Consider the following 27,088-nt stretch of genomic DNA (forward strand, 5'->3'; position numbering starts at 1 on the left):
AGCGGGATCTCCCTCCTCCCTTCCATCGCGAAGGAAGTCTTTGCATTTGTATACATTTGTTTTTCGGTTCCTTGCACAAACCCCCGTTTTGGACGGTATCCATCAACAGGAGAGCTTTGGAGGAAGCGGCCGAGAGCAGTGACCAGTCTCCTCACAATGTGGACCTTTCTGGGTATCGCCTCGTTCATCTACGTGTACAAAAAGTGTGGAGACCTCATGACTTACGCTAACAAGGAGGTGCTGCTCTCCGTGTTAGTGTTTTTCTCCCTCGGCTTGCTGCTGTCGTACAGGTACCGCTTCAGGGGGCCCAAGCAGCAGCAGCAAAAGACCCACCTGGGGATGCTCTCTGATGTTCTCTCAACTTTACCACTTGTTGGCTTCTTCTGGGCCAAACCCACCCCAGGATCTCAACAGGTTGAACAATCCAAATCCAGAAAGGTAAGTTCAATGCAGATGGAGTATTTGGGGTGCAGTGGCTTCCTCTTCCATCTGTTCGCTGACCTTCTGCCCTGCTGAGGGGAAGGAGCTAAGCAAGGGTTGGAGGGGGTTTGTCTTTCGATGCTGGGTGTCTGATTTGTTATATTTTGTGTTCGTTTTGGCTGGCAGAAGAGTGAAATTATTTAAGTGGTAGATCAGGGGTTTATAGAGTCAAATCAAATGGGCTTGAAGAAAGATTTGTAGTAAAGAGTTAATATACTAGCAGAAAAGTATCTTCAGTTGCTGGTCTGTTGTAGAGATGAAGGAATGGAGCATCTCTCCTATAAGGAAAGGCTGAGAGAGCTGCAACTGTTCAGCCTGGAGAAGAAAAGGCTCGGGGGGCATCTCATCAAAGTATATAAATACCAGAAGAGAGGGTGGGAAGGAGATGGAACCAGGGTCTTTTCAGCAATGCTCGGTGATGGGACAAGAGGCAATGGGCACAGACTGAAACACAGGAGGTTTGCTTTGAACATCAGGGAACGCTTACTTTTCCTGTGAGAGTGGCTGAGCGCATGATCAGATTGCCCTGAGGAGTGTTGGAGTCTCTGTCCATGGAGGTATTCAAAACCCCAGACATAGTCTGGGTCGATCTGCTCTGGCCCCGCTTCAGCACAAGGCTTTGGAGCAGATGACCTCCAGAGGTCCTTTCCAACATCAGCCATTCTGTGGCTCTCTGATCAGCTTCCTAATATTTACAGATAAACACATTTGTCCAGACAACTGCAGGTAAAGTTGTTTGGAATTTCTATCTAAGCTACTGAATGTGCAGTAGCTGCAGGACCTGAGCTCAGATAGTCGGTCTGTTCGGCTGAGCCCAGCATGGGACTTGCTGTGAGACAGTGGAGCTTAGCTGGAGTCCTGCCATCGGGGACTACCAACTGGATGTGCATATTCAGTACATCTGTGGCTCAGCACTTTCCTATCACTTCGGGCATTTCCAGCTGAGCACGGACCCCTTGCACAAGAGAGCTTGAAACCGTTTTTGGCTGCAAGTCCAAGGTTCTGGATTTTTATTTTGCTTCTCTGGTGAAGCCTGCCTTTACCCCAGTTTCTTGTATTATCTGCATTCAGTTTTTCACTCCCTCGTTACTCTGTAGATACAAACATGACACTGTGTCACTATTAATTCTGTTGTTCTGGGCATTTGTTTCACTGATGCAATCTCATTTTACCACTGTCAGCACTGCACTGCTGAAGCATTTGTGAAAGAGTCAATTGGACTCTATTCCCACAACTGGAGAAATGACTTGCTGGTTTGCATTGGAATTACCCTTACAACTTTTTTTTCCACTTTGAAGTGTATTACTAGGTACTGTTGGGAAGATCCTATGACACAGTTGGTCTTCAGGTACCAGTCTGTATGTTAACTGGTGCCTGATCTGATGTATGTCAGTTCTTAACAGTTTTAAATGTAGGTGAATGGTAATTTTCCCTGTACTTCTGACTGATGAGTTTTCATTTCAGGACTACTTTTCCATAACATTTCCCAAGTGGCTGCTTCTGCTAACAGTTTTCCATGCTGAGTATTACTGTAAGCTGTTATTTTGGTAGGTAGGTTCACTTACAGTAAAACTGAAGAGAAATACATTTTCCAGGGAACCTGTTTCCTTGCAAAGTCCTGGGGCACATATGTGGTAGTGGCTCACTGATACGAAGGCATTGGTATGTGTTACTTTTAAGAATATGGGACAGCTTTGGCTTACTGCTTTTTATAGGAACTTGACTTTCAGTCTCTCTGATCAGCAGGGCAGGTTTAAGCACGTATCTTGATTTCCATTTGGGGGGTGGGAGGGGTATTGTTTTTTCTTTTCTCTGCTTGTTGTGGCTTTGTTGCATTGTAGAATACAACTTACCTCATTTTGGACTAAACTGAACTGGAAGATGCTCTCCAGCTACCACTGCACTCTCAGTCCCCTGGGTCAAAGTAAAACTCGACCAAAGTCAGCCCTCTGACAAGGTTATGGTACATGTAACTTTGTTGGCTTTGTTTTCTAAAGGGTAGAAGAAAAGTAAACTTCTCAGATGTGTATCTGACAGAAACAGCTCCAAATACAACGTTATCACCCCAGTGTGACCCAGAAATCATCATTGTGGGATCTGGTGTCCTTGGTTCTTCCTTGGCCACGGTGCTCTCGAGGGATGGAAGGAAGGTGGCTGTGATAGAGAGGGATCTGAAAGAACCGGACAGGATAGTTGGAGAATTGTTGCAACCTGGAGGTTTTAAAGCACTTAGAGAACTGGGTCTTGAAGGTGAGTGCATTTCAAACTGTAAATATATCTGTAATGCAATAGTTTTAGAGAAAGCATGCCTGCTGGGAAAATGAACAAATACATTAGCTACACTTAAAGTTTGAATTAAAGTTGCTTACGTATTTCTGGCATGCCATTTTGAAAATACTCATCCTTAAACATGTGTTTTGATTAAGAAAATTGGACTGTGGATAAATACTTTTAATACATAATTAAGCTTTCTTAAAGACTTTTCTTAACTCATCTATTGGTTTATATTTTGCAGATGCAGTAGAAGGTATTGACTCACAAACTGTAAATGGTTACATAATTCATGACATAGACAGCAAGTCGGAGGTTGAAATTCCTTATCCAACATCTGAGGATGGGGGCGTGGCCAGTGGAAGAGCTTTTCATCATGGCCAGTTCATCATGGGTCTGCGAAGGGCAGCTATGGCAGAGCCCAAGTGAGTCACCTTCTGAACAGCTCTGTTGGGATCCAGAGATTGAGAACCATTGTTCCCAGCGTCTGTGAGATTCCTTAACCATTTCCCTCTGTCCCAACACAGAGGGCTCCAATGAACAAGACTGAGGGAATGGAACAGCTATAGCTGCTCATTCTGTTTTCTGTAGATGCGTTCATGAGTTGCATATACACAGTACATTACCTTTTGGGACAAGTTAATCTACAGGAGTATAGGTTTTAAGTATTAGGCAAGATAACTGGCCCATCCATGTGAGAGAACAGTTTAAGGGTAAAGAGTCAATTCTCTTCTACTGATTCTTGGGTTTTCCAGGAGTAGAGACCTCTTCTCAGTAAGCCATGTGTAGAACTTCCTTGGTCAAGAAACAAGTGGCAAATCTGGTATTATTATAATCATGGATTGGTTTGGGTTGGAAAGGACCTTTAAGGGGCGTCCAGTCCAACCCTCGTGCAATGAGCAGGGGCATATATTTCTTCCACTAGTGTTATCTGTGATGCCAGAAATTGAACTTCTTAGGCATTTGCGTGTTGTTGTGCCTTTACTGATAATGGGAAGTCAAGCTAAATAACTAGACAGGAGCACTAAATGGAAGTAGCTTATTCCAGTTATTAACTTCTGTTTTTGAGAATCTTGAATTCACCTTCTTTTCCCAAGGAAATAAAAGTTAGTGTTTGGTATTTCCTTTTTAACTGATTTGTCTTTTATGCAGGAGATACGGAAACTTTTATTGAAACAGAGTAGACTTTAGGTGCTGTTTTCTGTGAGGTGTTTTTTGTGTTATCCTTCTTTATTTCCCTGAATAACACTTAGAAGGGAAGCGTGGCATTATCGCCTTTCTACCTTACATGTCTCTCTTCTGAACAGGAAATTGCTTTCTCCTGTCATATCTGTTGTACCATATGAATTACTAAAAGTGGCACTAAAAGATAGCAGCTCTGTAGTAGTTAAATATTTCACAGAACGCTTTGGGTTGGAAGGACCTTAAAGTTCATCCAGTTCCAACTCCTTGCCATGGGCAGGGACACTTTCCACTAGAGCAGGTTGCTCCAAGCCCCTGGGTCCAACCTGGCCCTGAACACTGCCAGGGATGGGGCAGCCACAGCTCCTCTGGGCACCCTGTGCCAGCACCTCAGCACCCACACTGAAGATTTTTTTCCTAACATGAAATATAATCTAAATCTCTTTCAGTTTAAAGCCACTGGTGTTCTGTTGCTATGTGCCCTGTAAAAAGCCCCCCTCCAGATTTCTTGTAACCCCTTTAGGCACTGGGAGCTGCTCTAAGGTCTCCCTGGAGCCTTCTCTTCTCCAGGCTGAACAACGCCAACTCTCTCAGGCTGTCTCCATAGGAGAAGTGCTTCAGCTGTTCTGATCATCTTCATGGCCTCTTCTGGACCCACTTGATCAGGTCCATGTCCTTTTTTTGTTGGGGGCCCTGGAGCTATCAGAGCTCCTTGTTGAGGCTTCAAGTTCAGTGAAATTTGGGCACTTTTTTTGCTCAGCTCAGCCTACAGAGAGAACTCCTGTAGCTGCATGCGGTCTTTGAAGCAGAAACTCACAAAAGCTCATGTTTGTGTCTTGAATTCAGTTCTGTCCCCTTTTCCCACACTATCTGTAATGTTCATTTTGTGTATGCTTGCTTTCCATTTTAATGGTAGTGTAGAAAACTACTTTTAAATTAAGGTGTGGGAGAGATCAGGAACTCTTTATTAGTTCCACGAGGCTTCGTTTTTCATCTCAAAGCTTGTGAAACTCTAGGGGATAATTATTTATTATTACTAATTAATATATCCTCTTTATAAATAGTAGGCAATATGAATTTACTTCGGATGAGTAAAATTTATTTTGCAGAGGAAAGAGGAAGGGCCTCATCAGTTAATTATCTTTATAGTGGGTGAGAACCAGCAAAGAAGTGAGTATTCACTTGGATATCTGAAATGACAACTATAAAAGGAATTTAAAGCTGATGGGATCTGCTGAACTCTGATTCATGTGCTATTAACCTGACATGTTGCTGCCCTCCCTTGTTGGTGAAGTTTCTGTCAGTGTGCTAACATATAACCGTTCATGTTTTGATCCAGGCAACCTGCCTGCTGCCTGGCAAATTAAGCTCAGAAATTTCTGTGCTGGCTGACATGTAGAAAAGACTTGAATTCAATTGCTCATGTTCCCTCCAAGAGCCAAAAATATCAAGCTGTTGAATTCTCATGTAGGCCTTTAGCTAATTTCTCCAAGTTGTGGAATTCCATCTGGATACGCAAATATTTGAGAGGGAGAGAGAGTGTCTGTTGAGCTGTTAAGTGTGAACTGCTGGGATCAGGTCTAACAGCTTGGACCCAACAAGGGATGTAAGTGTACAGAGATTTAATTTGCTAACCACAAATAGGTCTGGTTGGGAGGTGGAAATAAGGGATGCTCAGTTCAAACTCTGACCATAAGCATTAGCAGAACTTGAAAAGCATAAATAGCAAAAAAAGGGGGGAAAAAATAAAGGAGTATCCCGAGTTCCTGAGGTGAAAACCTAGATGCCTCTGTCCTAAACAGGTTAGGTTACTTTTGACTACTCTGGGAATTAGGTACCGTCATCTTTAGTGTACATGTTAGCGTAGAATTGCTGCTGCAGATCTTGCTCCTGGATTCTGCTTGCAGTCAGGTCTCACTTGCACTGTCAGCATTTCCCACGCTGGAGCAGGGACGTCTTGGCCAGCGGCCTGATTTCTGACCATTAGCAGGTGTCAGACTCCTCTCTGCAGCTCTTACATGGCCATGGAGTACCTGAAGCACAGCTGGGGGTTCTGCTAAGTGGTTTGGTGTTTAAGATAAGCACCACAGTTTCAGACTGTTCTCAGCTATCAACACCTGTTAGTGTTGAACTGAAATCACCGACAAGCACTTCTCGATGTTTGATGTGGTTTCTGAAAGTGGTCAAGAACGTATTTGTGTAGAATTTAAACAACCCGTTTGTTTTGACAGAGATGGGATTAGTGAAAATCTGGTTTTCCTTCTTTGTCTAGTGCCTTGAAGTGCTGGCAGTATTTATTTTCCATTCTGTTTTAAACCCTCTGCTTTGTTTCAGTACAAAATTCATTGAGGGGACTGTGTTAGAATTGCTTGAGGAAGATGACTGCGTTGTGGGTGTTCAGTACAAGGACAAAGAAACTGGAGACACCAAGGTAGGACTGTTTTCTGTTACCATCTTTGTTAAACTATTGAGAAAATCAAGGGTTGGTTCATATGTATGATCTTTAAAAAAACCTTTATTTTGGAGCACTGGTGCAGAAATAATGGCATTATCAAGCAATTGAAAGCTTTAGTAAAGAGAGAGTCTCAGCATATGGGAATTCTTGTTATAACTTCTTGCGCAGCTTCTGCATTTAGTGTGTCTGGAAAATTCAGTTCATTATTTATTTCAATATTCATATGTCCGGAGTTTAAAATCTTTTGGGAGTTACTGGTAGAAAAACTCATTATATTAAGATTTGTGCTTTGGCTGTGTGTAGTGGTTTACACTTCCCATATAATTCCACCATCAACAGAGGTGTCTGAAAATAAGATAGGTACCTCTTCACAGAGACAGCTCTGTCCAGTCATTTCTTAGATCACAGAGTTCTGACCAATTTTAATTGCATCACTGATTTGATGAATATTCTTTGCCTCAACTAATGCTAAACTGCTACCAAACTGTGTGAACTCATAATTAAACATTTAGGAAAGACCAGTCAGGGTAGAACCAGTGTGCTGAAGTCCTGGATATACTGCCTGTTCTTGAGAAAAGCGAAGTGTTTTGAGATAAATAGGCTCTATTTCCCCCCCCCGCCTTTCTTTTACATAGATTGTTTAAGAAACTTGTTTAAAGTGATACAGACTATTTTCAGTTAAGACAGGTGTCCTGGGTTCAGCTACAGCAGTCATTTTTTCTCCTTCTTAGTAGCTGGTGCAGAGCTGTGTTTTTGACTTTCAGTCTGGGAACAACGCTGATAACACCGATGTTTTTAGTTGTTGCTCAGTGATGTTTACTCTGACCAAGGACTTTCTCAGTCTCATGCTCTGCCAGGGAGATGGGGAAGCCGGGAGGAAGCAGAGACAGGACACCTGACCGAAACTGGCCAAAGGGCTATTCCATACCACAGCACGTCATGCCCAGTATATAAACTGGGGGGAGTTACCCGGAAGGCCCAGATCGCTGCTCGGGTCGGGCTGGGTATCGGTCGGCGGGGGGGGGGGGGTTGTGTCCTCTCCTCTTGTTATTTCCCTCATCATTATTATCATTGGTGGTAGCAGCAGTGGTTTGTGTTATACCTTAGTTACTGGACAACATCCTTGACCCCCTCTTGAGGGGGAGTTCCAAGTCCTGTTCCTTGGTCTGTCTTACATGTTACGTAAAATGAGTAAAACATACAAAGACGTCCTCTCTAGTAGAGTAAGCCATTGAATCACATATGGGTACTGGAAAGAGGGACTCTGAGAGGAGAGGGGTTTGGGGGATGGGGTGGTTTGTTGTTCATTTGGGTTTTTCCCCCCACATCCAATTGGCTTTATCATCCAGCAGTGTAGAAGGGATTTTGTTGGTTTTGTTTGAGGTTAAAGAGGGATACTGCATATTTTGTTTTGAGATTTATTTTTAAGCTTTACACATGTAGGACAGATGTTATTGTAATTATAAGTGTGACTTATTTGACCAGCAGTCGGGTGACCAGTGTTTTAGCCAGCGTCTTTCCCAAGAGCCTGGATGTTGTTAAGCTTTGAGTTTCCTATCTGTATAATGGGGAGAAACAAATTCATGTTTATGCTGAAGTTCTCTGGCTGGAAACAGCTGTTTCATTTTGTGGCCTAGATCCCCTTTGACTTTAGAAATCTACTGTAAGGAATTTCCGCTAAATGTTTATTCTTAACTGTGTTTCCCTACTTGTGACTCTTTACACCTGGGAAATAACTTAGGGAACCCAAACCCAAAGCCTGTTTACATTCCTTAGCCTGCTTTCATAAAGAAAGAAGGCTGATCTGTACTGTGTTCCTGTGTTTTTCTGTTCTCTTCATCCCTGTTGTCCATCACATTACCTGTGAGACTTTTATTCTCTTCAGTGAGGTACGAATTAGCCAGTATGCTCCAAGTCAACTTCATCAAAACCAGGCAACTGAATAAAGGTCTTAGTGTGTTGACTGTGGAAAAACTGTAGCATGAATGTTCAGATGAGACTCCAGGGAACCCTTATGTGGAGTTGATTTTGCTTTAATTGCAGGAATAATTAGAGCTTGCAATCATCTGAGACAAGCATCTATGGGAAAGAGTATTTCTTTAGCTCTGCTCAGGAGCTCACTTCCCTAAGCTCAGACACCATAAACCTGTATTATTTTACTCAGCTCTGCTCTCATCTCATTTTGTCCGATGTCCCATCACACAGTGGAAGATGTAAGGACTGTGTGACACAAGTGGATGAGTCCATTCCTATGCAGCAGAGAACTGCTCATAGAGAAACCCACTCACACACTGGTCCACCAGATGCTTCCATCCAGTAGTAGAATGTTTCCTGGGACTAGTAAGGCTTTTTTGCCTTGTTACGTCTATCCTGAAAGCTTTCCTGCTCATGCCAAATGTATGAGATTGGTGAAGGCCAAGGACCAATGCTGAGTGTAAATCTATAATCATTTGCAGTTACATCACTGAATATACTGACATTGAGAAAGCTGTAGGTAGAAGGAAACATCTGCCTCTAAATGCTTTCCAGTATAATGATAGTATAATGATGTTGCTATATTACCATACAATAGATTGCTTATAAATATATGTGAGTAATTGGAATAATTTGTTCATGTTAGAGACCAGTGTGTGGTAAGTATTAGGAATGTGCCTATGCTCAGGCTGAACCTCGTCAGTTGACTCAGATTTTATTTTACATTTTGTCTATGTGCAGTATTTGTTCCTATAGTTCCCAAGTGCACCAGGAACTGCTCAGAGGTCATTGCTCGCTCTTGTAAAGATCTTGGTATGCTTACTGCCTTTCAGTTTGTAACACTTTGGTTTTGTTTAGTTGCTTACACATAGCTCTTGAAGTTAAAATCTTGTGGTTTTCTTTTTTCTTCTATATGCTGAAGGCAGCAATTACTCTACTTTCTTGTCTTTGTTTTGATCCAAATTCCTACACAGTCCCATAACTATGGGATCTGAAAGCATGTCTAAAAAAGCCAAAGTATATTGTTAGATCAACTTTCAGAGGAAATAGGATCAAGTGTGAATATGAGGAAGGCAAAAATACTCTATTTCAATAGAGAGTATAAATACCTTCTGTGATCTTATTACATGGTTATTGTTTTGTAGAACATCTAATGCTTAATTGAAAATGAGAGCTTGGGAGTTGTTTCCCACTGTTCTGAAAATGTCCTATCTTTTTTTACCTCATGCTGCAGGAACTTCATGCACCACTCACAGTTGTTGCTGATGGACTTTTCTCCAAGTTTAGGAAGAACTTGGTCTCCAACAAAGTTACTGTTTCATCTCATTTTGTTGGTTGCATTTTAAAGGTAATGTTTATGTATAATATTGTGTATGCTACTGCTTCTTACTGTGGGTCTGAATTTCACTGAATATGGTGTTGTTCATCATCTTTTCCAACAGAATCAACTAGAACTATGCTTTTAGATACTTAGCCAGCTCTTCTATCAGTTTCCGTGTCCCTTTGAGGACTGCTTGGATATTTTAGTCCATGTTTTTAACTCTCACATTATTGATGCTTACCCAGTTAACTAGTACAGTTACAGATCAGATTTTCAACTCTTAAAATGCTTTTAGGCAACTTTAAAAGTTAGTTTTCTGGTTTAAAGAGTGGAGTACAGTGTTAAGCATATAGTTGAACAAGGGAGGGTTTAAAAGAAACTGGATTAACATTCAACACAGGTAATTTAAACTGCGCACTGGGCACACTAGACCCATTCACAGATATTCTTTTTCCTTTAAGAATAAAGTTTCAGCATCTCAACTAAGGTATGTGCTAATAGCTCAGATAGTGCTGTATGTGCTAATAGCATATCATCTCTGGATTAGAAGAGGACACCATTGTAAAGCTGGAACCCAATTTATAAGATAGTTTCTGTGGCTGTAAGTGCTTTGAGTGGTTTGTGTTGAGGTACTGGTAGCTGAGATGCTGACTCTTGTTTTTCACAATACTCACGGCATGTGTTCAGAGAGCTGAGATCTTGAGTTTTAGATCATCCTGGCAGCTGTGGGTCAAACCACTCATGTTTTACACTCCAGAAGAATCCCCAAACTGCTTTTGCCTGAAGGTGGGGTGCCTTGTAAACAGGTACATGCGTACCTTCAGGGTCTATAAACTTCAAGAGGGAAAGTGGGAATCTAGGTTGGTAAGTGGGTGGTTGGAGAGCCCAGGTAGAAATGCTGGCTGGGTCTTTCTCTCTGTGGCTGCTGCATTGACTATGGCATCAACAGCAAAAAGAATGAAGGGGGAAGAAACCAAAGCCACAGCATTTGCACTGGACTGGGAACACTGACTTGGAGGAACTTCAGCACTTTTTGGGTCCCTAACCCAGTTACCACTGCCCAAGGGCCTCCTGTTTCTCTACGTTTGGAAACCTCTTTAAGACTTGCTTAGATAGGACCCTGTGATTCTTCCTCAGTTGGTGCCTTCATATAGTTGCATACAGAGACAGTACAACAGGAAGAAATACAGCGCATTTCTTTCCCTCCCAGCACTTTCTTTATGAAAAGAGAACATCCTCTTACCAAAACCCACTGTGATTGTTACATTACAGGCTTTCAATGGCATGTCTTAAATATTAGTGAGGTGTTCAAATGAAATGTGTGACTTAACATGTTTTCTAGTAAAAGTTAAAATGTATTGTGAAAAGAACTGTAACTACACTGAAGTTCAGAACTTTCTTTTTGAAAGCACTTCTCCTGTTCATGGAGATAAAACACTGTGATACAGGGGTTTATTTCAAAGTATTTAAGAAAATGATTTTGAATTTCTGAAGTTGCAATATCCTTTCACTAATCAGGCTCAACCTTTCTCCTCCTTCTTTTCTCTTTAAGGATGCACCACAGTTTAAAGCTAATTATGCTGAACTTGTTTTAGCTAAAACCAGTCCAGTGCTTATCTATCAGATTTCTTCAACTGAGACTCGGGTCCTTGTCGATATTCGAGGGGAAATGCCAAAGAATTTAAAAGAATACATGATTGAGAACATTCATCCACAGCTACCTGGTAAGTGTAGGAAGATTTCCATCTGTAACTGTCACTGTCATGTGTGCCAGAAAAGGCCTATCTCACTGAACCCATTGAACTGTGTGGCTTTTTCTCCATGTCCACTGTTACTGATTCCATTCCCATTCACCCTTCTTTGATTCCACGTCCCATAGCAGTTTGTTTAGCTCACATCTGTGAGATTAGCAGTTCAGAAGGATTGTATCTCTAAGAAGAGGTTGAAATAGGTTGTGTGCAAATGGTTATAGACTCTTAAGTTGTGTAACTGAAATACTTGGTTATTGCAGATCACTTAAAGGAGCCATTCTTAGTAGCAGTTCAGACTGATCGCTTAAGGACAATGCCGGCCAGCTTCCTGCCCCCTTCAGCTGTAAACAAAAAAGGTGTGTCTTATGAAATAAAAGGAGGAAATAAAGCATTATGGACTTCTCTCTTTAAGTTTAAATCACTCAGTTGCTCAAGCTTGTACAAGCTTGGTCTTTTTAAGGAAAACTTGATTAAAAATGGAAAGAAATTACCTTTAAAAAGTGTGTGTGTTCTTTGAAATGCACATATATACAGGGAAGAAATATTGTGAGTTTGTTCATCTTAAGCCTTTTTAAGTTAAATACTTTTCTCCTTCCTCCTTCATTTCCAGTTGTTACCTATCTGATGTATGGGAATGAATTCTTAATAAGTTTGATTTAAAAAAATAAATAAAAGAAAATAGAGGGTTTGTTCATGCAGTATCCCATGAATTTTTCTCTTCCACATAGGTGTTCTGCTTTTAGGAGATGCATATAATATAAGACACCCTCTAACTGGTGGAGGAATGAGTGTTATTTTAAATGATATTAAAATATGGAAGAGTTTGCTCCAGGATATTCCAGACCTTTATGAAGATTCTGACGTTCTTCAGGTGAAGCTTTACTTTGCAGCTTTTACTGCAATTTAATGATGCTTTTCTAAGTTTTATGCAGCTTGGGGACATGTAGGTTTTTAGCAAGGCACAGCAGTCTTCAAAGCTTTGGATGGTAAATCCTACATGAGGCATTCACCAGGCAGTGGAGTTGTGACCTGGGAGTGCTGTGGCTGTGTGGCAAAAGGCAGATTCAATGCTGCTTGCTGCTCTGTCATGTTGTGCTGAAGGAGACTGGTGTGCTGTGTCTAGTCAGCACACTTTGCTAATATAACCTAACCTGCCTCTAGTAGTGTGCTTGTAACATAGGTTGATGGTAAATGGGGTGGGGTTGGACCATTACTCTTGTGTGCGTAGGGAATAACAAGCACGTGGACTAAGTGTTTCCAGGCACATTTCCGTGCTCCACTGGCCTCTTGCCTGCTGCATTAATCTCACAGTAGGAAGTTAGGAGATACCCTGCCTTCCCAGGAATCAGCACCATCAATGTGGATGCCAGGTTTATTTTTTCAGTGAGATTTTGACCCAAAATTCTGATAACTAGATAATAAGATTTCTTATTTATTTCTTCGCTGCTTTTAATCAGGTTAAGCAGGGGGTTGGAACTAGATGATCTTAAGGTCCTTTCCAACCCAAACCATTCTGATTCTATGATTTTATATTGTCTTGGCTAAATTAAAGCTAGAATAACTGCAGACTACAAGTAAAGGATTTTAAAAGTGTATTTGAGAATTGAGAAGCCCTTAGAGGGCCCCTGAATGTCAGGACAATACAGGACTTGCCTGACCACATGCAGATACTAGATCTCAGCGTCACCTCAGGCTCCCAGTTACTTCCTACTTACACTCAGTCAGCAGCAAGAAGTAGGTGAGTAACCCTTCAAGTTTCTGACCTGATCCAGCCACCTGCTGCAGGCTGAGATGAAGCACACCCTTCTGTGCTGCCCTGTCTGTATTTAGTAAGAGGAGCCTGGTTTAACAAGTTTCCAAAATTCTTTCCTGATGTAGTTTGACACTGATCTAGTGTATTACTAAATCCATGCCAAATTTTCATGGGTATGGCTCTTACTACCTCCTTGGGAATGTTTTGAATGCTCTTCTGTATGTACTGACAGAAATGCTTAGGTCTTGTCTTTTCCTTTTTCAGGCCAAAAGAACATTTTACTGGTCAAGAAAAAAGTCTCATTCTTTTGTAGTGAATGTTCTTGCCCAGGCACTGTATGAACTCTTTGCTGCCACAGATGGTAAATAGATTTTTAAAGATAAATTTTGACTAGTTACAGCTTGGTAAATATGCTTGGGGAAAGGATATGTGTATATGAACATATGTCCATGTGTTTGTGTGTGTATGTTGATAGATATTTAAAGTATATCAGTGGAAGGATTTTAATGTGTTAGCTTGTGTTCTCTGCCTAATTGTTTAGTTTTAGTGGTATGTAAACTGAGTTTTAGCAGTGTGAAGGCAAGTCTGCAGGTAGCATTAAAAAGGCAAAACCAAAGAAAAACCCCACAAAGAAACAAGTGGAAAACACTTGTTCTTGTGTCAGTTAATTCACGAATATGTAGATATGCTGTAAGACTATCCTTTACTTCATTAAAAATAGCTCCAAATCCAGCTGAATTTAACAGAACAGCTACCGAAGTACCAAAGGCCTGGATTTGATATTGCTGTTGTGTGTGTGCTGAGTAAGCTTTGAGTATGTGTTGAATATATTTGTTGAGTCACTGTAATTCATTTTGTAGATTCCTTGCATCAGCTGAAGAGTGCTTGTTTCCATTACTTCAGGCTTGGTGGAGAATGTGTCTCTGGCCCTGTTGGATTGCTGTCTGTGTAAGTTCAACATGCTGGAAGTAGCTAGTGTGAGCAGGGGAGTGTAGTGAGCCTCTGCGGGGGTCTGCTCTGCTCCCAGTCAGTCAGCTCTGCACAGGCACAGTACTCCAGGTCCATACGAGCCTGTGTTTTTAGGCTTACACTAAAGGTTGGAGCTTTATTAGAAGATGTCTTTAAAGGCTGACTCTCTTTTGTTTTTTTTTCTTTGTAAAAATACACCACTAAAAGGTGGAGAGAAGTTAATGTGTGTGCCATGGGTGTTGAATGAGAGAGATAGAGAGGTCCAGACTGGCAGAGGAACTGGTGGATGTGTTTCATGCTTGACAAGTTGGGAATAGCAAAGGATGAGGTCTCCCATAAAAGAGCATGAGGAATGGGGGAACTGTCAAGGTGTTTTGACCCCTCAGAAACTGGTGACTGTGCAGTGAGAATGTGTGCGTTTGTATTTCTCCCTTTTTGGAACGGGAGCTAACAGTGACAGAGCCTGCTGAGAGTAATCTGCTGGGGGCTGATGGGGGCAGGCACGGGCTGCGGGGAATGAGGAGGGTGCAGCAGTGTGTGTTGGCTGTGCTGGGGGGGGAACACAGAGCATGGAGCAGCTCCAAGACAACAAAGTGTGTGCTTTTCAGTTGAGATGCCAGCACCAGAGCTGCTTAAATCAGAAGGGGGGGTGTGTGTCATCTTGAGTGCAGATCTCTACTTGTAAACTTGATATTTGTCAGTGCTTTCCAATTCTGTTTATTAACACAGTTTACCTATTTATTCTCAATACAGGTTATCTCCTAAACCAATGGTGCTGATTGGCCACTTCTTTGCTGTAGCATTATATGCTGTTTATTTTTGCTTCAAGTCAGAGTCCTGGATCACCAAGCCTCGAGCATTTGTCAATAGTGGAGCCATTCTTTACCGGAGCTGCTCGATAATATTTCCACTTATTTACTCTGAAATGAAGTATTTAATCTATTAAAATCCAGGGGGAAATGACTGGAGGAAGAAAACATGAAAATCACAACGCCTTCAAAATATTTGGAGCTGTACTATTTAATAGTGTATTATGTTTTCTTCTCTGCAAAACATGATTTCCTTGATAAGGATTTAACTTAATTTTGGTTTTGTGGTTATATACATATATATTATATGTAAATATTCTTTTCTTTGCAATTTGAGTTCAGAGAGGAGGTAGCTGTTTACAAAGACCATGATTATGTGTTGACATGTGGTAGATAATTGCCAGTTTTGTCAGAATTTCATCCCTTGCTTTAGCCATTGCTGAGTGCACCACTAATATTAATAAACTGAAAAGTGAAAATGGTAAACCATATGCTGCTATTATCCTTCATGCTTTCTTCTCTTCAGTAGTGCCATAGACTGTTTCTTTACTGTGAGATACTGTAACATTCTTGATTTGGGATATTTCGTTAGATTCACCTCTGTTCTGTATCAGTTGCAGCTCAGATACTGGTCTACTGATACTTAAAAGGACACTGTAAAGGATTTCAGATCTCAAAGTGTCATCATGCCTTTAGCTTCAGCCCCTGTTGCAAGTGCCATGTTGCTCTTCTGAAATAATTCGTTACACCAGAATTCATGTAAGCAAGTAATAATCAAACCATAGTCATGTGGCTACTGCATTGCACTCGGGTACTGAAAATGTCCTGGCAAATTCCTTCCTATCTCCCTCCCTTGTAAAACCAGAGGGGTTTGGTTTGGTTTTGCCGGGGAGGGCGTGCAGCTGAAGCTTAACACTGCCACAGACTGAAGCACAGCAACAAACTACATCAGTGAAACAAATTCAGGCTGTTTCTAGTAGACAGTAACCTTTAATGTTACTTCTAAAAACTGACAAGAAGTAGCACAAAAGTGTCCTTTTAATAGTATGTTTTGGGGATTTTTTCCTATAGAAATTACTGCATGCTACTGGAGAGTTCATGTATTGTACTGATGGTCTCTTCTTCTCAATGTTCCCACTATCACTGTGCCTTCCTTTGTTCTTGTGTATTGTCAGTTTTCTTTACCTTTCTTATGGCTCTGTTATTTTGGCTGGCCTGAGCCATCACACAGCAGTGCTGAGAGAGCAGTAACGTTCCTTTGTACTGGTGAAACTTCTGACTCTGTCTTGAAAACAACAGGTTGCACCAACTGCATGGAAACATCCAGTGTGTTGGACTGGGGGGACAGATCTGTGGAGAGGGTTCTTCAGCATTTTATTTGACAGATAATTTCAAATGTATTTTTCTAACCATTAACACTGTTGATACCCTCTTGAAATCACACATATCATGAGTATGTCTGTGCTTTAGGGTGAAGCACTAAGATTTTCAGGTATCATTCTGTATGGGAACTACGAGCTGCCGCTTTGAGGGTACACAAAGATTGCAGAGTTCATACAAATGTGTTCAAAATTGGTGACAACTTTGAAAACACTGATTTTACATTTTCTATTTTGTCTCATTTGCAGTCTCCTTAAAGACAAGGATAGAAAGTCCTGAGCCAAGTACCCATCCTCAGCTCACTGTAATAAAGGGTTATGATATCTGTAGATTTTCTTGCTGTGTATCTCTGGTTAATGAGGGTTTTTAGGTTCTGACTGGTAGGGAAATACCTCTGCTTAAATAGACACGTATGTTGAAGTGCTTTTTTTATTTCTATTTTCCTAAACTCAGTACCTGCTTGAGTGTTTTCATGTTGGAAATTGGTGTGGGGGAGAGAAACGTCTTACGTGTAAGGAAGAGCAACCTGAAAATACAACTCGGAATGGTTATGGGCCTTGTCCTCAGAGCAAGAGGGAGGACTGGCATTGGGAGTATCAAACACACTGGGACCGTGTGGACACAGGGCAGCACAGGCTGTGGGCTTCACACTGCGTCACTGATGAGCTGGTGTTCGATGGTGGTCGGCAGCGTTGGCTGGTCAGTGCCAGCAGCAGTGACGAGAAGGCACAGGGCAGAGCTCCCGGCGGGGGCCTGTGCTCTCTGGCTGCAGGGGTTTCATCAGGGGTGCGGAGGGAGGTTGTGGGGTGGGGAGAAGTCTTTAAAGAAGCAGTTCTGGAGCCAAATAGGAGTAAGAGTCAGAATCACAGACTGGTTTAGAAGAGACCTTAAAGCTCATCCAGTTCCAACCTTCCACTAGAGCAGGTTGCTCCAAGCCCCTGTGTCCAACCTGGCCTTGAACACTGCCAGGGATGGGGCAGCCACAGCTTCTCTGGGCACCCTGTGCCAGCGCCTCAGCACCCTCACAGGGAAGAATTTCTTCTTCTTATCTCAATCTTTTAATTTAAGCCATTCCTGTTGTCCTATCGCTACATAACCTGTAAGAAGTCCCTCTCCAGCTTTCTTGTAGTTCTCTTTAGGAACTTGGAGCTTCTCTAAGGTCTCCCCGGAGACTTCTCTTCTCCAGGCTGAACAAGCCCAGCTCTCTCTGCCTGTCCTCACAGGAGAGGTGGCCAGCCCTTCCCCATGCCTTAGCACACCTTGAGAAGTTCTCTGGCCATTGTGTGGTGGCCCCTGTGCCCCAGCACTGGTGCAGCTGCAGCTAATGGAGAGAGCAGAAGGAACCAGGGAAGCAGCTCCCTGGTGGTGAGTTTGTAGTTGATGTGGTGCAGGAGTATGAAAACTTGCTGGTGGTGGGAGGAAAGAGGAACCAGTGGATGCCCTCTCCACTGGTGACTGGTCCGGAGGCTTGTTCCTCACTGGGGAGTTGGTTCATGTGTGAAAGCATCGCGTTGCCTTGGAGCTTGTTTGAGAGATTTGTACTGTTTGTAGGTTGAGTGTTCTCGGTCCTCTGGTTTTGGGGGTTTGGTTTGTTTTGAACAAGCTCTTTACTGGAAATTTATGGGGCAATGAGAGGTTTGGTTCTTTCATCAGGGCTATAAAACTTGTGTAGTGCAGGTCTGTGGTGCTGGGTTCTGTGAGGAGCAATACGTGCTGAGGCTTTAACCAGCCTTCAACCACCTGCAACAAAGAGAAAGCACCTGGATCAGCTGCTGATTTTGTCACTTAGGACTTGATGGTGCTTGTGAGGCAGCGGTCGTGCAGGGTGGTGTGAGGAGTAAGTACTTTGTTAATGAGTCTGACAGCACTTGGAAGACTTCACACTTAGACTTGTCTCACTGCTATCCGCAGTATACCTGGGGGGAAAGCAGCCACCAGCCAGTAACAAGGGCCCTGCGCTGATCCTCATCTCTTGCCCGAGTTCTCTTTCAGCTGCACAGTGATCTGGTTTTGAAGAACCACACTTGAGCTGTAATCAAGCTGTTCCAGAGTACGTGACACTGGTGGTGTCACTGGGGTTTCCAGACATCTGTGGAAATAGGAGGTGGTTGAAACATCGCTTGCTCCCTCATCACTGCAGGTTCTGTGTTGTCTTTCTCCCTCGTGCCATACACTTGACCTCTGCCACCTCCCACTCTGTTTTCTAGTCCTTGCTCCATGTTTGCAGCCCAAAGCGTGCTGCATTACAGGACTCAGGTTATAGATAGGAATGGTGCATGGAGCATGTTGCCTGGGCTGGGTTCCCATGTGGAAGCTGTGACCTGAGCTACTTCGCAGGCTGCTCCTGTCTCCCCAAACCTACGTGCTGGTATTCACTGTGACACGGTCTGGGTGTGCACTAGGGCAGGAATCGATGGTTGGATCACAGTGCTCATACTGCTCCTGGAACCAGCTTGTGTGTTCTGGACCAAATCAAAATCCAGACTGAATATGGGCAGTTGATAAATCATATGTCATGCAGTTCTGGCTTGCTCAGCATGACATTTCTACGTGGACAATAATGTCAGCAGGTCCTAAATTGTTCCCTGTGGAGCTCCAAAGAGCTGTGCCAGCTCCTGTGCTGTGCACTGAACAGCAGCGTGACAGGGTCTGCTGAGATAAAGTTATTCAAGGTACTGAAAATAAAAGCTGGCAGGGTGTTTTGAATAGTAACTGAAATCCACTGTCAGCATAAGCAAAGTAACCTAAATGGGAAATGCAAGCCTGGTGTGTGTGTCCTGGAGTCGCTGTGACTGGTCCTGTGCGAGCTACCACTGGCATGCAGCAGCAGTCAGAAAGGTGAACAGGTTGTTGGGAGCTGTTAGTGAAGGGCCAGAGCAAAAAGCTGCAGCTCCAAGTGAAATGAGCCTGATGTCTGGCAGGGCAGAAGCTAGGATTGCTTTGGGCGGAGGCAAGAGGAGCTGTGAGTGTTGGGCCTTTGCTGAGGTGGTTCTCAGATGGCAGAGGAGGTGGAGAGCCATGGATGAAGCAGCTTGTGGCATCACGGCTGGGTTTCAGAGCTGGTGTCACACATGGGTTGCCGGGCTGGGCAAACACCACCAGCAGGACCGCAGGTTGAATCCTGAAGCTCTTGCTCATGTGCAGGCAATATGCCTTACGTCCACAGTGAGCAATGCTGGAGAAGCACCCACATGACTGAGTGGGGTGTGTTGAATTCTCGTATATGATTTTAAACGGTTCCACCTATGCTATTACAGTGGGTAATCTATTTTTGCACGGGACATTTGGGTTTTCTTCAGCTCAGCACCTTGTTTCCTCTTGCACAGCTGCTGCTTTGTCACGTTTCTGCGATGCAGCGTTTCCTTTGGGTGCAGATTCACATTTTTCAGGCAACAGCCATCTTCCCAGGTGTGGTTTTTGGCAGCTCTAATATAGGGGCTGACAGATATATGGACCTGAAAATATACATTGAGTAGTAAAAGTGTATAGAATCGAATGCACAGATAGATATCAACTTCCTCTACCTGCTGTCTGTATGCTTCATACATTCACACAACGGTTTGGGTTGGAAGGGACCTCAAAGATCATCTGGTTCCATTCCCCCCCCCACAGGCAGGGACACCTTCCACTAGACCAGGTTGGCAGAAGGGGAAGCTTGCAGAGGGGTGGGGGTGACAGTCCCAGCAGGCACCTCCTGGGTGTGATGTGGAGGGGATTAGCATGGAGCAAGGCCCAGTGCCAGCATGGGTGGATGAGGCTGCACTGGTTTAGGTGTGAGCCAGGCCAGGCGGTTCCTATGTCACAGGATGGGTCCTGGCATGTTTCATGAAGTTTGGAGTGAATACTGAGATCCTGGGCATGTCCACGTGGGGCTTCCTGAGCACAGTGCTGAGCTCAGCAACAACTGCTTCATACAGTTTGTGTGGGACACACGGCACGGACGTGTCCCTCACCTGTATTTCAACATAACCCCCCCCGTTATTAAGGTTTAGGATGTGAAGCTTCACCTTCCTTATGACTGGATGGATTTGCTGCCTCTGTGTTTTCCATGTTTAATAAATTGCACTCTGTGATATGTTCATGAGCTCCCGTGATGCTCACTTGATCCAGAAGCTGTGGGTACCCTGCTAGTTGTGAGATTACAACCTGATCCAGTGCTTTCCCCCTCTCACATTCATTAATCTTACTCTGTTTATTCTTGGGGCAATGGGACTGATTTCTATGAATCAGGGCTGCTCCTGCAGCAGTACCCAGCAGGGCCTGAACCGGTTATTTACTATATTGGTTCCACTGTAGCAGGGATGGAAGGTGTGGGACAGCCACCTCCTGGGCCAGATCCCTTCATCAGCCGTCCTGGACGGCACCACACAGTCCCTGCTCTTGTTTCCAGGGAAAAAGTTGGGGTATTTGGGTAGTGAAGATGCATCTTCACCACAGCCAGAGGGTGACACAGACAGGACCAGTATCCTGGGGCTTTGCAGCTCGCTCTGCCCCTTTCTCCTTTACTCTTCCTTTCTCAAACAAGGAGTGATTTGCCATCTAGCCCCTCCAGCCTGTGTTAGCACCATGAACACCACCTTGCAAGAAACCCCACAGCAGCCCCAAGCAACCAAGACTGAAAGTTACCTGAATACTCACCCCTACCATTAGTTATGTTACACTTACTTGCACTAGAAGAAATATTTGTGCATTTCAGTAGCAGGACAGGATGTTTCAGCCATGGATATTTAGTTATTCTTCTTTCTGTCCTCTACAGAGGAAAACCTACTTTTTGTAGCGCAGAGGCAGGCACCAAACCTCTTTTCACTGTATGCACATTCTCACTAATTGCTCTTAGAACAGGAAAATTGACAGTTGGGAATCATCAGTCCTGGCAAATTATCCAACACCTTTATTTCCAATGTCATTGTTCCTCTGTGATACAAAAGTCAAACTTCCCCAAATAGTTCTTCAGAACAAAAACCTACATGATTTATACATAAACAGTTACATACAGCATTTATAATGCACAGTGCAAAATGTACACTGTGTGGATGAGATACAAACTGTGTATCATGCCACAGTTCAAACGAGTGTTAGTTCCATAGAGTAGGGCGGATGGTTACGGTCCATAGGGACAGTTGTAGGTACTGCCTTAAAGCACAGAAAAGACACAGTTCTGAAAAGCTGCTCTTGTCTCATCCCCTGTCCCTAACTCCTCATTCAGGCCTGGGGAAAAGACTTGGTCCTTTTCCATATTCATAGAACAGTTCTGAATTCATCAAAAATGAAGCTAGGCACATGGGCTTCAACAACCTGGAGCAAACAGGAAGGCACAGTTAGGTGTTTTCTTCACTATTCATTTGTATGCTCTAGTCATCCATTAACAAGCACATCTGATCTATGAACCAAGCACCAGTATTGACCTGAATCATCGAGCTACAGCCTGTAGCCAATGGGATTATTCATATGTGGCATGAAAATAAGTCACATCATTAGGCTGCCCAGGGCAGTGCTGGAGTCACTGTCCCTGGAAGTGTTCACTAACTGTGTAGACGAGGCCCTCAGTGACACGGGGTAGTGGTGGCCTTGGCCGTGCTGGGGTAGAGGCTGGACTTGATGATCTTAAAGGTCTTTTCCAACTCGGTTGATTCTATGAGCTTCAAATGCAGTTAAGTTGCATTTAACCCTAAAATAAAGTCTCTCTACAAGCCCACACATTCTGAACTTCCCTTGCATGTGAAATAAGGAAGCTGCCTGGGAAGCCATTGGCAGGAAGAGAAGGGGAAGGGGATCAAGGACTGGAGATGGTGTTTCACCAGAATTCAGAGTTGCTAATTAACTTTTTTGCCCTGCAATTATAATACTGCTGTTTATTATTACTTAATTCTGCAACATCTCTGAACTTCTATTTTATTTCTTCCTTTCCCAAAAGCCCCCCTGCAATGTATGTACTCTCTGAGAACTAAATGGAACAGACTCAAATCCTTTCTATATTTTGTATCCCTCTAGAAAACATTTCTTCAATAATGATACTATGACTTGTATAGGAATAGTTACACAAAGCATGTAAGTAACACAACTGTAGTTCATAGAGAGTAAAAGAATTCATTATGGAGCCATTCCTATCAGACAACAGATTTTTCACCTCTATTTCCTTTTAGCAATCTTTTACAGAACATCTGAAAAGGGTCAGTACTGCTTGGCCAAAGTCAACAAGTCCATTATTTTGGGTATTTGTTTACAGATGATGCATATTCTAGAGTGTGATCAAACTGCTAGTATGTAACCACAGCATAAACCAAGATCTAGCTCATCTGATCAGGTCTGCTGCTCACTGCTACACACAGGAGACACAGGATTTCTTACCTTCCTTGGCAGCTTTGTGTAGCGAATGTAATCCTCCAGGAACATGAGGGCACCCACTACATCAGCAGGCATCTCTGGTATCTTCTGGCTAAAATCAAACCACCATGAAAAGCAAACACTTACTAGCTGATAAGTTGTTTGGATAAAGTTACATGCAAATGCCAGCCTTCAAACACCACCATCTCCACTAGGTACCACGTGATTCCATTGCAAAAAGAAATAGTATTTTAATCTTATCTATAGTTAAATATGTTGTTGTTGTTACGTCAAATATACTCTGCTAGAAAAACATAGTGACAAAGCAGTGATAATACTACTGAAGTCCTCTTCACAGATGTGATCCTTAGGGAAAAAGTAAAACACGGATACCTTGTGCACTGCTCCATCGTTGAACGAATAAACTGACCGATCAGAGCCAGAAATTGTTCTGTGTATCTTGAGTGAAACTGTTTCAACAGGGTAAGGAGTCCCAGAACTAGAGGCAGCCAGTCAATCTGATCAGCCGGCCGCTTGCACACCACTCCTGCGCCCAAAACCCACCCCAAAACAGCATAGGTTTATAAACCACAACATATTCTTTATAGCAGAGGCAAAATTAATGTCTTCTCCTGAGGTCTTTTTGCTGCGCCTCCCCTTCTGCTTGCCCACAACAGAAAACTGAAAAACTAATGTAACAAACAACTGCATTTCTTCCACAGCAAATGGCTTAATGATATTAACTAAGGCACAGGATGGAATGAGAAAGTCAGGAGTTTGAATTCTGTTTCCTACTCCATTGTATTTGGCTACAATATTGTAACAAATCATAGAATCACAGAATGGTTTAGGCTGGAAAGAACCTTAAATCACCCAGTTCCAACCTCCTGGCTATGGGCAAAAATGCCTCACCCTAGACCGTGTCATCCAAGGCTCTGTCCAAGCTGGCCTTGAACACTGCCAGGGATGGAGCATTCACAACTTCCTTGAGCAACCCATTCCAGTGCCTCACCACCCTCACTGTGAAGAACTTCTTCCTTCTATCTAACCTGGACTTCCCCTGTTTTAGTTTGAACCCCTTGTCCTACCACTAGAGTTGCTATGCAGGTAATTTTACTATCATCTTCTCTGCAGACAGTTTCACATTAGTTTTCACTAGGTTTAGACAAACAACGATTTATACAATACCTAAATTTCTGTTGTACTGAAGTTTCGGAAACTGGGAAATTAGAAAGAGGAAGTTGACAGTGGGAAAATACGGCAGACGTTTTGTTGTTATGTAGATCTGGGGGGAAAAGACGGAAGAGGAACACAGTTCTTCCAGGTATTTTTTTTCTCATTTAATAATAAACCAGAAAAAGCAAATTGTATCAAGCACTGGAATGTAAGCCTGACCTTATTTAACGGATTGTGAATGCCAGCTGCTTCCAGATAAGCTGTGATTTCATACAAAAGAGTGTTGTCTTCTTTAGGATAAGGTAGCGATGGGTTCTGATAATGTGCTTCAATGTCAGCCAGTATTGCTCTAAAAGGAAAGCCAATTGATTATATTAAATACTTATTTAAATTATTATTATTACGTATAAACCTTACACGATGCCACATATTAATGTAACACCTTCAAAGACACAAAACCTGTACATGGTTACAAGCAAGAGTAAACCACCTTTTTTTGGAACATCTATTTACAAACATCAGATTTGTTTCAAAATCAGCACCACACATCCTCACTGCTCTTTCTTCTCACCCAAATCTGACCTCAAATCCAGGTACATCCAAACAGATTACTTGCAAAGTAAGTTACTTATTTCTACTGGTTTTGTTGGGTCCAAATTCAAATACCCATCAACAAAAACCTGAATGAATTCAGACTCCACATTTTGCCATAATTTAGATTTTAAGGCTTGCTGAATTGGTAACAACTACACCACAGTGATACATGCAGCTCTTCAGCACATTTTGCTTCTTACTTATTGAGATTCTCCAAAGCAGCAGCCAAATGCTTGGAGTCAAATCTGCAGGAATAGTTTAATTCATTGGTAATCTGTCGTCTTAAAATCTGCATCTGACCAACCTGTTGAATCAAACAAACAAAAAGAGGCTGGGGTGTTAGACTGAATGCAATGAAGGAAGAGTAAAGTCAGACTAAGAAAAAACTTAATGAATAACAATTTACAGTTAAATAGATTACACATATTCCTCTCTACAGCCAACAGCCTCTGTAGGGCTGCCCAAAGCAGGGACATACGTAGTGGTGGGAGTAACTTCCCCACTTTGGTCACAGGGCGCTGATTCAGCAGTCAGAGCTGACAGACTCCTACTGCAGAGTGTGGTCAAAGGAGAGGAGCAGTCACAGTGCTCAAGGTCTACACATGGTTCATGGGAGCAAATACAGGCAGTGTGAAAAGGGCACTAAAGAGGTAACAGGTACAAAACCCCAGCTGCTTGGTTGTTTTCCATTGGTAAGTGAAAATGATTGTACTCTTTTCCCCATCTCTCCCTGGACCCTGGGATCAGCAATGGCAGGGATAAAAACCATCAGGGAGGCTTGCTGCACTCAATTTTCCCCTTCTTTCTTTCCCTGACCTTTCCCTCTTCAGTAACTTACACAGACATTCACAGTGCTCTAAAAAACCCTGGTCATGTAGTATAATTACAGAAAGAAGTTAAGAGACGTGTTAATGGGATTGCTTGTTTCAATCTCTGGCAGGGCAGAACGACTTGTGCAAACAAGCTCAGGAAATGTTGCTGCTTCAGACTTTGGCCTTAGATACATCATGTTCACAAGGCACTGTGGGGATACTCAGAGCTCCAGATACTGAGCACTACCTCAGCCTTTCCAGACCAGCTCTCTAGTGCCAGACTCCATTTTTGGTGAACTATTACATACGAATCTCAGTGCTGAGCGCCCTGTGAAGTGTGACCCGTCCATACATACGCAGGTCAGGAGCTCTTGCAAATCCCTTGTGATGTTACAGAATTCCAGGTCAACATAATGCCACATTGTGAAATAAGCAGATTAAAGGATATAACCAAACACCTTACAGTGAAATCTGCATATCATTAGGTCAGGTAAACCTACCTTCATTATAGAGTCTAAATATGCTGTCCAGATCTTCTGAGTTTTTGCAATTGCTGTGGAATAGACCTTGTTTGAATTTGCTGAGAAAAGAAAAAAGGGTGAGGCATTAAAAAAGAACAAGTAAGAAGAGAAATAAATGCAAGTGCACACAGACAATGGCTTTCTTCTGTCTTAACTGGCAAGCACTTACCTATAATTCCTTTGAGAGGACTGACAGCATTCATAAGTGCTTTTAAGGTATCCTGTACTGTCCTGTCACGTAATATATTTCTCTGAAACATACTGAGGAAATTCTAAATAAAAGAAAGATAGAAGTAAAATCCTCACACATGTACAGTATTTCCATGGACAAAGAGTTGAGGAATTCCATAGTTAGACTTTGTGCTTTTCTGATTATGCTCATCACTGTTAGTTCAATTTGTGGACGCCCCTCATCAATATGTAACACCTACTGTAGACAACTATTAATTCAATTTTTGAGGAAGAACTGTCTTTATCAGTAATTATTTTCCTTAAAACCTTTAACCAGGTTAGATCTGGATTCTTCTCAGAAAACAAGAAAACCTGGTATCATATAGAGGTATTAGGGGAAAAGTCATTACATAGAATTGACATCTTATTTATATCATGGTAGATGAAATAATCTAATTATTTGTTGATCTCTAGACAGACAAATAGAAGTTGTGTATACGTAGAAGTTGATCTCAGGTCAAAGCATACACCTTCAGAAGGCATTTCTTGCAACCTACCATTTGATGTAACACACGACCTGGTGTTATACACCACCATTTATTCAAGAGTACTGACTTTATGATTATAGCTGAAACTGAATTCTTACCTTCATGCTTGAACGCATGTTTTTCAACTTACCATTTCAGAAATTAAGATTATTTTTATTTCCCTGGAAGCTATTAAACAATAAAAGCATTGGGACCTTGAGAAATCAAAGAGAAATTACCTGCAGCTCCTTTACAATCATGAAACACAGCAGCCTGTCTAAGCCATTGAGACCAAAGGTACCTAAAGTATCTTGGATCTCAGAGAAGAGACGACTACTGGTTACTTCCTGATGAGTTTTGATATCATACCACGTATTCATTTGGTCAATGTAACACGTGATTCTGAGGAAAAAATAAACAAACAACTACTTCAGCATAATATCCAGCAGATAGTTCCTGTGCTGATCTGAGTAATGAGTTATTCACGCAAAGATTAGAAAGACTCTTCTCAGGTTAGATATAAGGAAGAAGTTCTTTACTGTGAGGGTGGTGAGGCACTGGAACAGGCTGCCCAAAGAGGTGGTGGATGCTTCATCCCTGGCAGTGTTCAAGACCAGG

At 42.6% G+C, this 27,088-nt stretch overlaps 2 protein-coding genes across 2 annotated transcripts in view; one reads left to right on the forward strand and one right to left on the reverse strand.

The window, feature by feature from the left end:
* Positions 1-156: 156 nt before the first annotated feature.
* SQLE (squalene epoxidase) lies at positions 157-15,454 on the forward strand. The gene is made up of 11 exons (XM_010013742.1): positions 157-438; positions 2,478-2,730; positions 2,996-3,176; positions 6,268-6,364; positions 9,597-9,710; positions 11,236-11,407; positions 11,695-11,790; positions 12,163-12,305; positions 13,452-13,548; positions 14,048-14,135; positions 14,910-15,454. Exons 1-11 carry the CDS (start codon positions 157-159, stop codon positions 15,100-15,102), a joined length of 1,716 nt encoding a protein of 571 aa, XP_010012044.1. The 3' UTR covers positions 15,103-15,454.
* A 5,800-nt stretch (positions 15,455-21,254) lies between these two features.
* The window catches only part of KIAA0196 (KIAA0196 ortholog), a 26,298-nt gene continuing 20,464 nt past the window's right edge, over positions 21,255-27,088 (reverse strand). Inside the window, exons 20-28 of the mRNA XM_010013743.1 lie at positions 26,710-26,872; positions 25,942-26,044; positions 25,752-25,831; positions 24,640-24,743; positions 24,065-24,194; positions 23,858-23,954; positions 23,063-23,216; positions 22,694-22,781; positions 21,255-21,640 (exon numbers count right to left, since the gene is read on the reverse strand). Coding sequence (XP_010012045.1) covers positions 21,584-21,640; positions 22,694-22,781; positions 23,063-23,216; positions 23,858-23,954; positions 24,065-24,194; positions 24,640-24,743; positions 25,752-25,831; positions 25,942-26,044; positions 26,710-26,872 — 976 coding nt within the window. The 3' untranslated portion in view covers positions 21,255-21,583. The remainder of the gene's footprint in view (positions 21,641-22,693; positions 22,782-23,062; positions 23,217-23,857; positions 23,955-24,064; positions 24,195-24,639; positions 24,744-25,751; positions 25,832-25,941; positions 26,045-26,709; positions 26,873-27,088) is intronic.

This window comes from Nestor notabilis, unplaced genomic scaffold, assembly GCF_000696875.1.
Source record: "Nestor notabilis isolate BGI_N333 unplaced genomic scaffold, ASM69687v1 scaffold6994, whole genome shotgun sequence".
NCBI lineage: Eukaryota > Metazoa > Chordata > Aves > Psittaciformes > Psittacidae > Nestor > Nestor notabilis.